A 16,669-nucleotide genomic window follows, 5' to 3' on the forward strand; every position below is an offset into this window, starting at 1 on the left:
AGCAAGATAGAACCCTAAACTGTACCTCCAATGAAATATTTACTGTAGGTAGTACCCAGGAACTAAAATTACCAAAATAGGTCCATCACTTGGGGACAAGTCTGTGGGGAACGCTTCACATTCAAACCACAAGAAGAACAATCCACTGAGGTGATATAATGGCCATAAATTATATATATATATAATGAAAGTTGGGTCAATCTTACAATAAATACTACACAACATACAAGGAGAGACAAGACTGCAATACAATAGTGGGTGACTTCAGTATCCCTTCTCTCACCAACATGACACAAATATCAACAAAGAAACAGTTAAATACACTAGAGGTCAATGGAGTTAACAAATGTCTACACAATATTCCATACAACAGTAGTAAAACACACATGCTTTTTTTAAATCAACACATAACATACTACTTTTCAAAACATATTTGAGCCATTAATACAAGTTTTACAAATATAAAAAATGAGAAAGGAAGAAGAGGGAGGGAAAGGAAGACTATAGGCCAATGTAATCTTTGATAACCCTTGATTAATTAGATGCAAAAATCCTTAATAGGATTCTTGAAAACTGAACTCAGAAATATATATTAAAAACATCATCCGGGGGCTGGAGAGATGGCTCAGCAGTTAAGAGCACTGGCTACTCTTCCAGGGGTCCTGAGTTCAATTCCCAGCAACCACATGGTGGCTCACAACCATCTGTAATGAGATCTGGTTCCCTCTTCTGGCCTGCAAGGACACATGCAGGCAGAACACTGTGTACATAATAAATAAATAAATCTTTAAAAAAAAAAAAAAAAAAAAAAAAAAAAAAAAAACATCATCCAACATGATTAAATCAGTTTCATTTCAGAGATGCTAGGGTGGTTCTGTATTTGTAAATAAATACATTTAATGAAATATATGAACAGAAGTAAGACAAAAAGGGCATGATATCAATGAAACCTTTGAGATGAAATTGTATCATTTGGAACAAGTTAAAAGAATGAAACTTAAGGTCATCCTGTTAAGCATAAAGACAGTACAAAAACACAGAAAGAGAAGTACAGTATGTTTTGTTTCATTGTGTGGAAATGAGAATGATTTTCCAAGAGACCCAAACTAGAGGAAGGAATACTAGAGAAGGGCAAGGGACTAGTGGAAGATGAAGAGAGGGGTGGATGAGATTAAGATACAATATATACATGCATGGAAATACCACAATAAAATAAATTAATGTTACTGTAATAAAGGTTCTATTAGAAAATTACAGTGCTTTGAAATCTAAATGGGGAGAAAACAGAGTATTTACTATCCATCATATCATCTTCAGGCAGTTCTTCTGTAAGATAAACTAGTTCCCTTTAGCTTCATGGAATTTGCTCTTGTCCTTCACTAATTGACTCGTTGTCATTAGTAATGCAGAATAAGTTGAATGAATAAACTTGTTGCATTTCTCACTTCTGAGGTTATCTTTATGCATGTTTTATTTAAACACATTTCCAATCTATTGCTTGCCATGTGTCAGGGTTTCTTCAAAGGGAGGGTGTTTTAAATTAAAATATGTAGATTATTGACTATGTTAGACATGTTACTTTTTGTCTATGGTTGTTATCACCTTAAAAAGAAACATTACTTTTCAACATTTTTTTTTTTATTGATACAGGCAGTCTGTGTTAATGCTGTGCTGGTGAAGATAAAGAACATTTTTCAAGAAGAAGAATCCATAAGGCAGAATAGAGAGAGTGACAATTTTAGGAAAGCCTTTTCCGAGCCTGTGCTTCCAGAGCCGATGTTTTCTGAAGGTGAAATCAAAGCAAAACCTTACAGGTCATTGCCGGAGAAGCCAGACAACCTTTCAGCTCACCGCAAGCCTCCTGCCAACAAGCAGAGCAACAAGATCCAGGTTTTACATTCTGTGTTTGACCAATCAGCCGAACTGAATGAATGAGAAATTCAGACACAAATACCACTTCAGAGAGATCAATAGTCATCTGTCCATGGGTACATTTCATCAGACAAAACCAGAAGACCAGTTTACATATGCTGAATGCTCTTCTAAAATGGGATAGAGCTGGGAAAACTATGACATCATTCTCTTGTATTTGTATAACATAGAGAATAAAATGAATCTTGATGTACAATGTATGTATGACTACCCAGTATTTTTAAATTTTTATTTTCATATGAATATGTACAGATATCTACCTGGGCCAGAAGAGAGTGTCAAGACTCCAGAAGCCACCAAAGATGCTGGGAACCAAACACAGGTCCTCTGGAAGAACAGAACACACCATTGAGTCATCTTCCCTGACTTGACTAAACAATATTTTTAATAAGAGAATTCATATTTTGTTGTGTCAGATTTTACACTGTTTATAATATGGATGTGTTCATAATCCATTTATATTTTTAATGGAGAATTGTTCAGAATGCTTATCTGGAAAGGAAAATTTCATAACTAAAAGCTATACATTTTGAGGCTGGAGAGATGGCTCAGCAGTTAAGAGCACTTGCTGTTTTTGTGGAGAGCCCAGATTTGGTTCTCAGCACCACACGGCAGCTCACAACTGTCTGTCACTGCAGTCCCTGGGGATCGAATGCCCTTTTCTCACTTCTGCAGGAACCAGATGAAGTGTGATGCACATACATACAGGCAGACAAAAACTTTATTTAAAAAAATGCTGGGGCTGGAGGGGTGGTTCAGCAGTTAAGAGCACTGGCTGCTCTTCCAGAGGACCTCGGTTCAATTCCCGATACCCACATGACAACTCACAACTGTCTGTAATTCCAGTTCCAGGGGATCTGACATCTTTGCACTAATGCACATAAAACAAATAAGTCAAATAAATATTTTTTAAAAATGCCACACTTTCAGAGATAGTAAAAAGTATATTTATTCCTATTTGCAGGCAGTATAGCTGAGTTTCCCTACTGATTTTATAAGTCACTTGTGAAGTTATGAAGGACCTGAATTCATTTTTGCCTAAAGGAACAATTTTAGTTTCTTTCAAGCACTTTATATTCTAACACATGATAAGATTTTGTGGGTATTCAAGAAATAATAGGCTGGTATGAACTCCCCTCAGAGATGGCACATTTTCTGAACCCAGTGAGTAACTGTTGGTGTAAACATTGTTGAGAAAGTCCAAGCCTGGCTTGGTAGTATTCTTAGAAATGAGTAACAAATCTCTTTGGTCATGTAACCCACGTCCCAAAAGAAAAGGCAATGCACTAATACACACAAAGGTCCAAGCACTTGTGTGTCACTGATGTGGGAGCTGGGAACCAAACTGCAGTCCCCTCTGAAGAGCAGCAAATGCTGTCAACCACAGAGCCATTTCTGCAGCTCCCTCACTCATTTTCACAACAAGGAGAAGAGTCCAGGGACAGCGGAATGCTAAATACTAGGTCTAGACACTTAGTTCACCCCACATCATGAAAATTACTATGCTTTGAGACTTAGCTTTATTTTTAACAGTCTTCACCATGGGTTCATTACCTACACATCCTTTCTGGCCCCACTTACATCTGCATTTTACTGACTGCCAAGTTTTGCATGACAGACACCCAGGGTGTTGTTCTAAATCCTGAATAACAAGCATGACATGGGTCCCAGGCAGTCAGAACAGCACTGACCACACATAACTGATATAGTAAAACCAGTGTAAACCAAGTGAACATCAACCTGCTTGTAAACTGTGAGGAACAAAACATTTATGGGAAACTGTACACACACACACACACACACACACACACACACACACACACACACACACACACACGTTCTCTAAAATTCTTTTAAACTTTTATTTGAAGGTGGCATGTAAACAAAGTACTTTGGTGCATTGATTAGGAGACTGCCTCTGTCCTGCTAGGGCGACACTGTGTGTGGCTTTTTTACTTCAGGAATGGCCCTGGTAAGAGACTAGTCAAGCCAGGTTTTATTTGGTTTTGATATCTAGCACCCTCCCTCTCCCTCTCTTGATAGGGTCTCACTATGTAGCGCTGGTTACCTGGAGCTCATTGTATAGACCAGGCTGGCCTCAAACTCACAGAGATCCTCCTGCCTCTGCCTCAGAATGCTGGAATTAGAGGTGTGTATCAGTACACCTAGCTTTAAGTTTGAGTTCAGCATACACATTGGCCTCACCGGAGGCCATTTTAACATATAAACATCTGGTAAACATTTGTAAGCAAAAGTATACAACTAAGATTTGAGGACCTCAGTGTGCTTATATTTTACCTTTAAAACTGTAAAAACCATAATTAAACACAGGAAGTACATGATCTGTGGACAAAGCAACGTAAGAACAGAGGATCTCTGGGAACTGAAGTAAGTGATGGAGGACCATTCTGCTGTTAACTTTGAATGTATGAAAACTTTCCCAAATAGAATCTGCTGTATTTAAAAGGAATCTCTTCCCACTTAAACTTTTCCTGTTATGTTTTCTGTTTTATCTGTTGTCAACTGTGTGAGTCCTTCCTAAACTGATCACCTCGAGCCTCTAATGTACAGCTTCCAATCAATCCAGAGTGTGATGGAATGTATTCTGTCAACTTTGAGTGGCCCAGAAGTCATACTAAAGCAAATGTGCTTTTAAACATCCCAAATCTAGGAGTTTAAAAAATATTTGCTTCTATTTTGATTTATGTGTATATGACCTGTGTGCTGGTGTCCACAGGGGCCAGAAGAGGGCATCAGATTCCCTGGAGCTGAAGTCACATAGATTACAAATGTTTACTAAAACATAGTCTCCACTATGCCAAGAGTGCTGCTGGGCTGTGGCTCACACGTTCTGTATGGGTGAAACACTAGACAATGCTTTAGTCACAGTGAGTGTGAGGAGCCAAACTCAGGTCCTCTGGAAGAATAGCAAGAGCTCTTAGCCATCTCTCTAGCCCCTGACAAAACCTGTGATTTTTAAAGCTATATATAGTACCTATGTTGGAAAAAATTCACCTTTGCTACTGAAACAAAATTACTGTAAAATATTTTCAAACATACACACATTTTTTGCTGCCATATATTTTTTATCAGGAAGAACTCTGAATTACTTTGAACTCTCCAGTGGCATAAAAATCAGAGTCACATTTAAAAGGTTCCTTAGAAAGCGTCACATAAATATTGCCATTATCCACCGTCACGGTGTGAATCCTTTGCTTTACTCCCTTGGAACACCACTTGGGTCTTGCTGATGGGTCTTTAGGGTTTATAGACTGGTACAATCCTTCTCCTGTTGCCAAAGTGATTTTGTATTTATGCCAGGGACAAACTATACATGAATGTCCATTGAAATCCTGGAGGGGAAAAACAACAGATTTAATAGTCTTGACATTTCAGCTGTTTATGGTAGATCTCAGATTTAGTTAAGAATCTAATGCAGGAGAACTGGGTTCAAGTACACCAGGTGGAGTTGCATGAACTCAGAAGCTGAGATGAGAGGATCCTAAGCTCAATGCCAGCCTGGACTATCCGATGGGACTCTGTGTCATAAACAGTGAGGAGCCTGCCAGTGAGATAGCTTAGCAGGTGAAGGCACTTGCCACTAAGCCTGATGATGTGAGTTCAATCCTGGGAACCCACATGATGGGAGAGGAGGGCCACCTCCACATAGTTATTCTCTTTGTTCACAGGGATTGTTCCCACACACAAATAAAATAAACATCACAAATGAACAAAGAGAGCAGTGCTTCCTCCTCCTATTTACAAGTTAGTCAACACAAAGCAAACAGGACAATTGAGTCCTTTTTGCAGCGGGCTAGAACTCAGCGAGCTTGAGTGCTAGCAGAAGAGGACTGGCTGGCAGAAGACCACACAGCCTCTCAGCCAGAGGTTATGATCATTAATGTCACTTCCTTGACAGAAAAAGGGCGGGGCTTCCAGAGTTTCCATAGGAGTTTTCACTAGCTTCTAGAAGAACTGTAAGGCCTGGGAGTTACTAAAGTATGAATGCAAATGCTAATGGACAAGAAATTTGTGATCCCAAACTTCTAAAATGTCCCAACAAAGTGTTGCCAAGCCTTAGGAGCATGGGCTTCACTGGATCTGCTTTACACACAGCTGTTTGTTTAAACTCAGTAAGCATCAGGCAGTGGGGTTCTGCATGTCTCCACTATGCCAAGAGTGCTGCTGGGCTGTGGCTTACACGTTGAGCAGCACATTCTTTATGGGCTGAAACACGAGAGACAATGCTATAGCATTCTCATCAACGGGTGCTTTCAGCCTGTACACCAGAAACAGAAACGCTAACTTGGATTCCCATACAGGTATTAGCAAACAGTCACATTTTCATAACTTAAACACATGCCCTTTAACATACGGAACAGGAACAGATATGGTTAGCAGGCAAATAACACGTGTGCAAAGAGTGAAGCTCAGGCTTGTATTTTGCAGCAGTTAGACAAACAAAATAAACAAACAGAGACAGAAATTAGACAACTTGTTTTGGAGCACAAGAAAGCAAAGGCAATTCCCCCAAATTCTTCAGGTAAGATTTTTAAATGTGTTTTCTCTCAAACATTTAGAAACACTTTTATTATATTGAAAATATATACTCATAAAATTCAAAGCATACAATATAGCAATAAAAAGTGACTCTGTTAGAATTTCAATCTCATTGGAACTACTCTATTTGCTCTTAATACTCAAAAGCACATTGTTAATATCCCTCAATACCAGCACGGATAGGCCTGCATAATTTATTTTACTGGGTGCATAATGTTCCACAGCATGGCTGTTATAATGTATTTAATGAGGTGGTCTTAAATTTTCCTGTATTTACATTTGTTCAAGTATATTCACAGGGTAGATATCCCAGAATATTTGCTAGTTCAAAAGACATTCATACTCTTTATGATTTATCTGGAAAATGGTTTTCTTTGTATTATAGGGTATGAATAGGTAAGGATAGTGGCAACCATCTTCAAAGTACTAAAGTGGAATTAAATATAAATTATTAATCTTTGAATAAAGAATAAAATAATAAAAATATAGGAAATATCTGAATTTGCTTAAAGTAAATTTAATTTTACATACCTCAATTTCTCCCAAGTGTAAGGGTCCTCCAGAATCTGAAAAGGAAATGATATTATATCTAATCACTAAACTGAATTTTGATAGTTTTGTGATGAACAAGTACAGATTCTAAAAATGAAAAGAAATCTTACGGTAGCAACGAATGTCCATAGCATGATATTCCCCTTTGTGGTAGAAAATGACCACTTCTCTGTCATGGACAACAGCTGTCATTCTTTCCAACTTTCTAATGTCATCTTCTCTGCCAACACAGACAGAAGTGTACTTCTTCTCGTCGTCTTGTTCAGAGAGTTCAGGGTCCATGCTATTTAGTGAGGAGAGAAGGAAGAAAAGAGGAGAGGAAGGGATGTGAGAAGAGGAAGGGAGGGAGAGGAAGGAAGGAGAAAAACACTGAAGTAGTTTTTGAAACTAATGAATGCTTTTTTCTATAGCTGTATAGGATTTTTTTTTTTTTTTAATTCTTTGCTCTTTGTACTCTTTTGGTCTTTGCCACCCAGCTCCTAAATAATTACACTGAGTCTTGTTACTTATGAATGCCCAGCCTTGGCTTGGCTTATTTCTAGCCAGCTTTTCTTAAATTAGCCTTTTGCCTCTAGGCTTTTATCCTTCTTTATTCTATAGACATATCTTTACTTCTTACTCCATGGCTTGCTGTGTAGCTAGGTGGCTGGCCCCTGGAGTCCTCCTCCCCTTCTTCTCTTGCTCCTTGATCTTCTCTTCCCAGATTTCTCCTCCCATTTATTCTCTCCCTGCCAGCTCCACCTATCCTTTCTCCTGCCTAGCTACTACCATTCAGCTCTTTATTAGACCAATCCAGGATTTTAGACAGGCAAAGTAACACAGCTCCACAGAGTCAAGTGCAACACAAAAGAATACAACACATCTTTGCATCATTAAACAAATGTTCCACAGCATAAACAAATGTAACACATCTTCAACTAATATTCCACAACAACAGAACATTTGTAAATACTAGATCAAAGTTTGATCTAACCCAACACTGCCAAACCAAGAAAAGCTCCCCACTGTCAGGGAAGACAGGGTTATTTTCAGTTCTTATGATGGAAATTTCAGAGCAGGGGCATAGAATCACTGTCCTTTCATTCCCTATCAAATGCAATACTGAAGAGCAGCCAGTTGTTCTCGTCTGTTGGAGTCCGGGGATTCTTGGGTGCCCTGCTGAGGTGGCTCACTTGAAGTTCATGGAACACATAGTCAACTTTTGTTTACCCCACCAGTGCAAGTGAGAGGTGTGAATAGAGTTTTTCCATTTTGACAGACATGAAGATGATTTTTATTTTTCCCTTTAATCAAGGGGAACTGATACAAGAGGACTGAAGGTTATGTATTTTTTTTTCTTAGAACAGGCATTGTCTTTTTACTGTAAAGTGATTCAGTGGCTTGTGTATACATGACGACTATAGTCATATTTGATTGATTCTATGTGAGAACCATCACGACGCTTCTAGGTTTCAGGAACCTTCTGTGACTTCACAAAGCAAGCTCATCCTCTAACAGAAGATGTTAAGGTATGGGGTCCTGTAGGTACCTGAACTATTTCTTGGAGCAGAGCTACTTCAATTCCTTTATTGTGTGACAAAATTAAGGACTTATGACAGATGACAGAGGTTAAAGTGTCATGGTAACATCTAATCACAGCTGTTTACAACACTGACAGAGAAGCTTCTTAAGGAATGACTTTAGTGGTCATCTTTAAATGCCACCAGAGTTACAAATGAAGTTATCTTCAGATTCTCCTTCGAGTTTTCTCCTTGTTAGAGAAGATCCTTTTTTGAATGCTTTCTGATCAATGACTATGTGACTGGCATTTCAGGAATTAGGACATGGAAGCTTTCTGCCCTCTCAAGGACTGTGTTCTACATGGCAAGATTAACATCAAACTTGGTGACAGGGTAAAGAAATTTTGCAAAGAACAGACTGTAGAGTAACTGAGATAATCAAACTGAAACCCGATGAGTCAGATATGTGAAGCATTGGTGGAAGAGAGTTCCATACTGAAGAAAGAGTGAAAGTCTGAGGGAAAGCTTAGCTGATTTGAGGAACAACAACAACTACAACAAAACCCTGGAAAAATCACAAGCAAGACTGGGTAACACTTGCTGGGAGGTGAAGTCAGCTGTATAGCACAGGGGAGGGAGCTGGTCCAGGGGCACTGGGAGTCACTGACTGACGTGAAGCAAGGAGGTTTTACAGTCCCCTTTAACAGTGCTCCAGGCTCTGGAAGACGGATGGTAACAGAACAGGCAGGAAGACACAGAACAGAAAGCTGTTAAGATAGGCACCAGAGCTAGGTGACTTGGCCAGAGTGTTCTGATGTGGGAGAGAAAAGTAACAGTCTAAACCAATCCCTAAAACATGTCCCATTCAGAGGACAAGGGGAAGATGCGAAGAGGCAAGACCAGCACAGCACTCAGTGACTGCTAATCAAACAAAACTAATCATTCTTCTCTACTCTATCATCTACCTCAAATTGCAGGTAGGTAATAGTCAGAGAAAAATAAAGGCAGCCAATGAGGTAAGATCACTACATTATACATGAAAAAACTGGGGCTTCCCAGGAAACTGTTCTGTCCTAAAATGTTGTTAGCAAAAGCTCAGACTACTCCGCTCCCTTTATGTAAACTGACCAATTATTTACACCTCAACTCTCCTAAAAATCCAAATATTGGTTATGGTTATCAACTAAGTAAAAGCTTATATCCACAATATAACCATCACAACCCTCTTTTGCCTATACTTTGAAGTTTTGTCTTGTATTCACTCTTTGGGCCAAATGTAGAAATTAAAAGGTAAAGAAAGAAATCAGGACTAAGAAAATCACTCAACATTACTCCTAAAGACAGTCTCATGGCTACATGTCTGATCAGTTCTCAAGACTACCCACTCTATAACACTGTGCGACATTCAGCAGATGTTTACAAGACACACGTTTCTGAGACAGGTCTCGTGTAGCTCGGGCTGTCCTTGCATTCCCAGTCTTCCTGCCTCCCTCTCCCTAGTGCTAATAACACAGGTCTATGCAGGCCTGGGGATCTTAAAAGATCTCAATAGGTGTTTATGTCAGACATAGCCTTCCAAATCAAAAGGAAATAACTCTAAAGGTTTGTAGCAATCCTAGGTTTTACTAAGATTCTCTCTCTCTTTCTCTCTCTCTTTGGTTCCCTCTTTTAAAAACTTATTTTATGTGTATGGGTATTCTGCCTGCATGTGTGTCTGTGTACCACATGTTCATGCTTGGCTGGTGCCTGAGGAGACCAGAAGACATCATCAGATCCCCCAGAAACTGGAGGTACAGAGGACTGTATGCTGACATGTGGGTGCTAAAAATTGAACCTGGGTCCTCTAGAAGAACAGCCAGTGCTCTTAAATCTCTAAGCCACTGCTTTAGCCTCTTTCAATTACACCTTAACAATTTTACAGTTGTATGAATTTCTTATCAGAGTGTGAGGCTTATAATTCTGCCTTATGCAAGATAAAGAATTATATATTGTTAATATTTTGACCCACCCCTTGAAAACCTGTCCTTTCGGGCTGCCCTGCGTTTTAAGGAAAAACTCTCCCTCTCTCTCTCTCTCCATTCCCACAAGGTGTACACACCTCTGCTTTCTCTCCCTTCTCTTTCTTTCTTGTCTCCCTCTTTCCTATCCTTCTCTTCATCTCTCTATTATAATAAACTCCCCACATGGATGCAGTGCCTGGGTGTGAATGACTTTCCATACGCCATCACCCCCGCTACACCTGCCCAGGATGATTTCCCTCATGTGTGGTGGGTACCCTGGCCTGGCTAGCTGGGGGTTCCCACCTGTGCAAAATTCATAACATATATGAAAAAGGAAATGAAGTGAATAAAAATGATGTCCCACACTGTCAGTAGAAACTCAACTGCTGTTAAGCATAGTAGGTGTACTGTGAAATACTCTTAGTAATAAAAACATACAGTTGTCTACATTTGAAAATACTATGAATCACATATCAACTTCAAATACTCCAATTATAGGGAGATGACCCTCAGTCTACTTTCTAAACTACACTGATACTGCCACATTCATAAGGTGTTAACACACCTTTACTTGACCAAACAGGAAGCTACCATATTGGATCCATTTCAGCCTGAGGTTAACATTTTACATATATGTATCCACATATCCAACTTGTTTAAAGAAGTTGGACCTAGATTAAATGACTCCGACCCATAAACCTTACAACATTAAGAGGGAAAAATATGACTCATTTTAAAAGCAAGTGTATAAAAACAGAAAACTTAGGAATAAAATCTCCACCGAGTTTATTAGGAGTGAGCTTTACAAAAGGAGATTTACGGGCTACTAAAACAAAGCAGGCACTAACCGAGGCGGAAGGTAGGACACGGGATAGCATCCCACACCTGGGCTCCCAAACCTACATGTGTGGAGGCAGACGTGTGTGCAGTGACAGGAGAAGCAAGAGCTTTCCCTCAATGTACACACTTTACACAGATTAAGTTTAGGAAACGACTCTGGAATCTGCAGTCAACCCCTACTCTAAATGACCTAGTTGGGCTGGGATGCAGCTCAGTGATAAAGCATTCGCTCACTAGCCCCTGCCTCAAGTTCTACCTCACCTGGGAGTGAGGGTGGGGCTAAACTTGGCACTTTACCGTTACTGGAAAAACTGAGCTATATGCTGTGTTTTTAAATTATCCCACAATAAAATAGCAAAAACAATTTTAACCAAAAAAGCAAGGGGCCAGCTTGGTGGCACACATCTTTAATCCCAGCATTCATAAGGCACAGGCAGGCAGTTTTCTGTGAGTTCAAGGCTAGCCTCGTCTACATAGTGAGTTTCAGACCAGCCAGGGCTCTAGAGTTGAGACCTTATCTTAGAGGAAATAAGAAGGTAAAGGAGACCATCACAATAATTTTTTCTAAGTTGTTTATGGCTGACAGGAAGCTGGAATAATATGTCTCATGTCCATCTGGTTTTGCTTGATTTGGTCAAATACAAGATTGCTAGTGGGAGCATTTGCCTTCAGAGCTGGACATGCAGCCTTATCAGATTTCATGGAAAGAGCACAAAGGAACCAAATCATAAGAAAGCAAGAAACAGTAGAGGAAAGGGAAATGGGTTGAAAAGGGGTAAAGAAATACATTAAATTTGCAACAAATGTACCCCTCAAAGTAAGATGTGAATATATGAAGAATCCCTATGGACAGTAAGTAAATGCCAAATAAGCAAAGAAAAATGGACAGAAGACATGACCAAACAGTTCACACATAAGGAATTCCAAGTGGCCAATAGTCACATGTAAAGAAGCTTAACCTCATCAGGAAAATAAAATGCGATGCAAAGCCCAAGCTGGAATATTGGCAAGAATATGGCATAACCACTAGTGATGACATATGCTAATGCCGATGCAGCTTGGTCTCACCAAAGCTGAACAGTCATGATCCAATATCCCACTTGAGGCACGTCAGAAGGATGACCACACCAGCAAAAGATAAGAAACAACATAGCCCATTTGTAGCAGGATGAATAATTTGTATACTCATTCAATGGAATGCTACTCTAATGTAGAAAGGAAGCTTTCATTTTTTAAATCATGTGCAAAAGCAAAGAAAACCAAATAACATGTTATTCATGAATACATGCTTTGTAAGAATTTTCATTATTATTTTATGTTATTTTCATATTTTGCCTGAGTTATTGTGTTTTTTACTCTTTTTTGGGGGGACCCACCACCCAGCTCCCAATAAATTCACACACAGAGGCTTATTACTTAAAGTACCTGGCCTTAGCTTGGCTTGTTTCTTGCCAGCTTTTCTTAACTTATCCCACCTATCTTTCACTCGTTCTTGTTCTCTTACTTCTGTATTTTACTCTTTCTCCCTGGCTTGCTGTGTAGCTGGGTGGCTGGCCCCTGGAGTCCTCCTCCTTCCCTGGCTCCTAACTCTCAATCTCCCAGATTCCTTCTTCTATATATTCTCTCTGCTTGCTAGCCCGGCCTATCCTTTCTGCCTCACCACTGGACATTCAGGTGTTTTAGACAGGCACAGTAACACAGCTGCACAGTTGAACAAATGTAACATAAGCAAAAGTAACACACCTTAAAATAATGTTCTACTACATGCCTGCATGTATGTCTGCAAACCATGTGTATGTCAGTGGCCTAGGAGGCTGTAAAATGGCGTCTGGTACCCAGAACTGGAGTTACAGACAGTTTTAAGTCACCATGGAGCTCTTGGGAATTGAGTTCGGATCCTCTGGAAGAGCAGCAACCACTCTTAACTGCTGAGCCATCTCTCCAGCCTCGGTGAATACATGCTTATAGTGTAAACTTACAGAGAAAAGCAAGAGGATAAGAAAAGTGTTCTTAAAGCCTCAAAAAATGTTGTTAGTTTTTCTATTTAAAGTTATTCTTTCTAGTGTTTAAGTCGAATACTACTTTGTTGCAAACTCATGAAAAACAGAGTTTTATATCTTTAGAGCATTTACCTGCACATAGATCAAGAATTAGCTGTTTGAGAATTTTGTACATCTTGTTTCAAACCTTAGCACTAGGTAAGAAGTTAGCCACCCCCAACAAAAAAATAGCAAAATGCAATAAATGTAGACTAACTCTACAAGTTAACCTCTCCTGACAAGCAAACAAATAAAAGCAAATAAAAGCCTCCCTCAAATTTCGGTGTTTGAGCATGGAACATTGACAAGGTGACTCCAACCAAAAAAACAAAACAAAACACTGTAGTGCACTTTGAAGTGGCTGATAAGAAACAGAGGGAGAGAGCTCTGTCTAAGGGATAACAGTTTCAGAGAATTATGATTATAGTCTTGCATAAGCTTAGGAAAGTATTATCTTTCAAATAATAGTGTTCTTTATGCATCATACACGGTACTATTTATGATGTGATAATTATTTAAAATTAATACTCATATTGTTCTTAATTAAATACTGTGAATATCATAGTCCATTTAGACAATGAGTCCATGTGTTCACCTTTAAGAATTTAAATTTTGTTACCCTGATAAACTATTCATGAACGCCTACATATGCCTACATATTTCCTCTATTTTAGAAAAGTAGACTTTTTAAAAGTGTAGCTTTTTTACACTGACAGATAAAATTGTATGTATTTAGTCTGCATGATGTTTTGAAGTACACATACATGTGGAATGACTAAATCCAGCTAATTAATAAATGAGTTACCACACATAATTAACATGTTGTGATGAAAACATTTTCCACGCACTTAAACTTTTTCAAGAATACAATATATTGTTAACCAGTCACCATGTGTACAATAGAGCAAAGATAACAGATTCCCTTACCTAAATAAAAGAAAGTGAAAAGTTAGACAATTACCCAATTTGAGCAATAGATAATTTCCTTCTTTAAAAAATTCAGTTCTGTTCCACAGTTCTCTTTTTGAAAAGTGGTGTTTTTGTTGTTGTTATTGATTTCTAAAATTAGGTTTCTAAAAGTGAGACTTCTAAAAATAAAACTACACATTAGCTAAGTGGATGTGCCTGTCAGTTTTAGATACCTTTCTAATTTAGATAATTCATTCAAGTATACATGTACTGAACACAAAAGTCGAAAAGTAAAGGTACTCACGTGTCACTCCTCTTAAGCAATGACTAAGGCACTCTAAAGCCCACACACTACCCCAATGCTTATCTCCAGGGTGACACACTTGCTTTTAGGCTCAGGGAGGGGGAATGCTTTGGCCAGTTTTATATCAGTTTGGATGACAATAAATACATAAGACCAGCTATATTTGGTGAGTGACTACTTGCTTAAACACTCTGACGTGAAGGTTCATTACTCCTCACAAAACTGAGGATTCATGAATATGCTGTTTGGCATTACTTTCGTGTAATTAGCAGTCAGCGATTTATAAAAAATGTGGCCTGAAAGAAAAATCATCTTGAAAGCCACAAAAGCCGTTCAGCAAAAATGTATAGATCTTCTTATTGGCGGTGCATACGATATCAGGAAAGATAGGTCCGAATTTAAATCTAGGAACGCTAATATCCAAGATTGTGTCCACAAATATTTAAAGTAGAACACTTGCCCAATTTAATGAAGTCATGCAGCTGAGCAGATTACCGCCAGCGTCTGGTATTTGATGAGAAGGTTCACCTGGGTCTGACTCCCCGGAATACGCCTGATTTGGGGCTGTGCTGCCTAAGAGGCTGTCATCATAGGGTGTGGGGACGAAAACTGCTTTAACACAGCTCTGCTATTTACAGCTAGGCGCAACCACGGGAAACGCCCCTCCGGCTGCCCCCGAAGGGCTCTGCAGCTCCGACACCAGCTGTCCTAACAGCTCAGAAGACAGGCTGCAGCGGCTCGACGGGGCGGCGCACGGGACGCGGCGCGGCCAGAAGCAGTGCCCGCGGCCATCCCGGGAGGGCACGCGGGGCGTCGGGGCCTTCCGGGTTCGCTTTCCTAGCCGACGGCGCACCAGTACGGGGAGGGCGTGTGTAAAGGCGGCCGCGGCCCAGCTGTCAGGGTGAGGAGTTCACGGACGCCCTTTCCGGAGCGAAGCGCCTACGGAACTGCAGCGCCCAGGACTACAGGATCCGGCTCAGGGCCGCCCCCGCCGCAGGAAGTCCAGGCCCAGGCCCGGGCCCGGCCAGACCGGAAGCAGCGCGCGGGAAGCTCCGCCCCGCACCCATCCCCGCACCGCGAGAACCCAGCTTCCGGGGCTGGGGCCCTCGCCCCGCCCCCCCAGCGCGGCGGCCGTGCGTCACCCGAGCAGCGTCTCCGAGGGGCGGGGCGAGCGCCACGTGCCCGGAAGTGCTGGTTCCCGGGCGTCAGCCGCGCCTCCGGCATTACCTCTCCAGCTCTGGCCGGCTGTGAGTGGATTTCACGGTGACAGCCAGCCTACCCTGCTCTTCCAGCATGAGGGACGTCGATTCTTTTTTTTTTTTTAAAGACGATTATTGGTCTCACGCTAAATTTATCCATATTTTAAATGCACTCATCAATCTCATGCCTAAGAACGTACCTTGTAGAAAAATATTGGCAGAAGCCTCAGGACGCATGTAATCCTTGTATAGGATTGTGTATAGCAACGAAAGAATCAGTAGAGTGACCTTCAGTTCAGGCAATGATTGGATAAAATACAATACGAACACAGGAACACTTGACAGCCATATACCGTACACTGAAAGGTCCAATTACATGCTGTACACTGAAAGACACAACATATAGGTGCCCATGTGTAATATGCTCTCTTTAGTACAAATAAGTTATTGCTTGTGATACAGATATGCAGGTGTTAATGATTTTAAGGGGAGATGGTGTATTTTCGCTTCCAATTTTTAACTGCCCATTTTCTTTTTGCATTTACTTATACTAACTAAAAGCAACACAGTAAGAATTCCTCATATTTATGCTCAGAGGTGGAAGCTAAATGGATGACAGGTTTTCAAATGTTCTCTGTAAACCGGCCCGTGGCAAGCGCTTGTAGAGCCTGCTACTGTGGGGCTGAGGTCGATCACTTGAACCCCAGTGTTGGGCAGCACAGAGACCCCCTTAAAAAAAAAAGCCAGCGTGATGGTCCATGGAGTAAGGGCGCTTGCAAGCCTGTCAACCAGAGTTCTAGTGTTGCTATGTTGTCCAGGCTGGCCTCAAATTTGT

At 40.4% G+C, this 16,669-nt stretch overlaps 2 protein-coding genes across 9 annotated transcripts in view; one reads left to right on the plus strand and one right to left on the minus strand.

Annotated features, from left to right (window-relative positions):
• Positions 1–2,132, plus strand: part of Spata9 (spermatogenesis associated 9) — a 28,064-nt gene extending 25,932 nt beyond the window's left edge. For both annotated transcript variants that reach the window (XM_006986541.4, XM_042261791.2), the window contains exon 5: positions 1,651–2,132. In XM_006986541.4, coding sequence (XP_006986603.1) covers positions 1,651–1,935 — 285 coding nt within the window. In that variant the 3' untranslated portion in view covers positions 1,936–2,132. The remainder of the gene's footprint in view (positions 1–1,650) is intronic.
• Positions 1,650–15,666, minus strand: Rfesd (Rieske Fe-S domain containing). 7 transcript variants are annotated; one of them, XM_042261793.2, is made up of 6 exons: positions 15,096–15,666; positions 7,155–7,327; positions 7,024–7,058; positions 5,043–5,285; positions 2,193–2,259; positions 1,650–1,861 (listed from the first exon to the last, which is right to left on the minus strand). In XM_042261793.2, the coding sequence occupies exons 2-6, from the start codon at positions 7,324–7,326 to the stop codon at positions 1,848–1,850; spliced, it is 531 nt and encodes a 176-aa protein (XP_042117727.1). In that variant the 5' UTR covers position 7,327; positions 15,096–15,666; the 3' UTR covers positions 1,650–1,847. The 7 variants fall into 7 exon arrangements, with proteins under 7 accessions (XP_042117727.1, XP_076408092.1, XP_076408093.1 ...); XM_076551977.1 differs by having other exon boundaries at positions 15,164–15,304; XM_076551978.1 differs by lacking the exon at positions 15,096–15,666 and adding an exon at positions 14,636–14,771.
• Positions 15,667–16,669: the final 1,003 nt, after the last annotated feature.

The sequence above is a fragment of the Peromyscus maniculatus genome, chromosome 15 (genome assembly GCF_049852395.1).
Source record: "Peromyscus maniculatus bairdii isolate BWxNUB_F1_BW_parent chromosome 15, HU_Pman_BW_mat_3.1, whole genome shotgun sequence".
Lineage (NCBI taxonomy): Eukaryota > Metazoa > Chordata > Mammalia > Rodentia > Cricetidae > Peromyscus > Peromyscus maniculatus.

Excerpts from the sequence above, each read along its gene's own strand:
- Rfesd (XM_042261793.2), bottom strand. The coding sequence starts at position 7,326 with ATGGACCCTGAACTCTCTGAACAAGACGACGAGAAGAAGTACACTTCT. Across the intron at positions 7,059-7,154 it reads TATGGACATTCGTTGCTACC|ATTCTGGAGGACCCTTACAC; the intron begins GTAAGATTTCTT and ends TTTCCTTTTCAG. Across the intron at positions 5,286-7,023 it reads TACACTTGGGAGAAATTGAG|GATTTCAATGGACATTCATG; the intron begins GTATGTAAAATT and ends TTTCCCCTCCAG.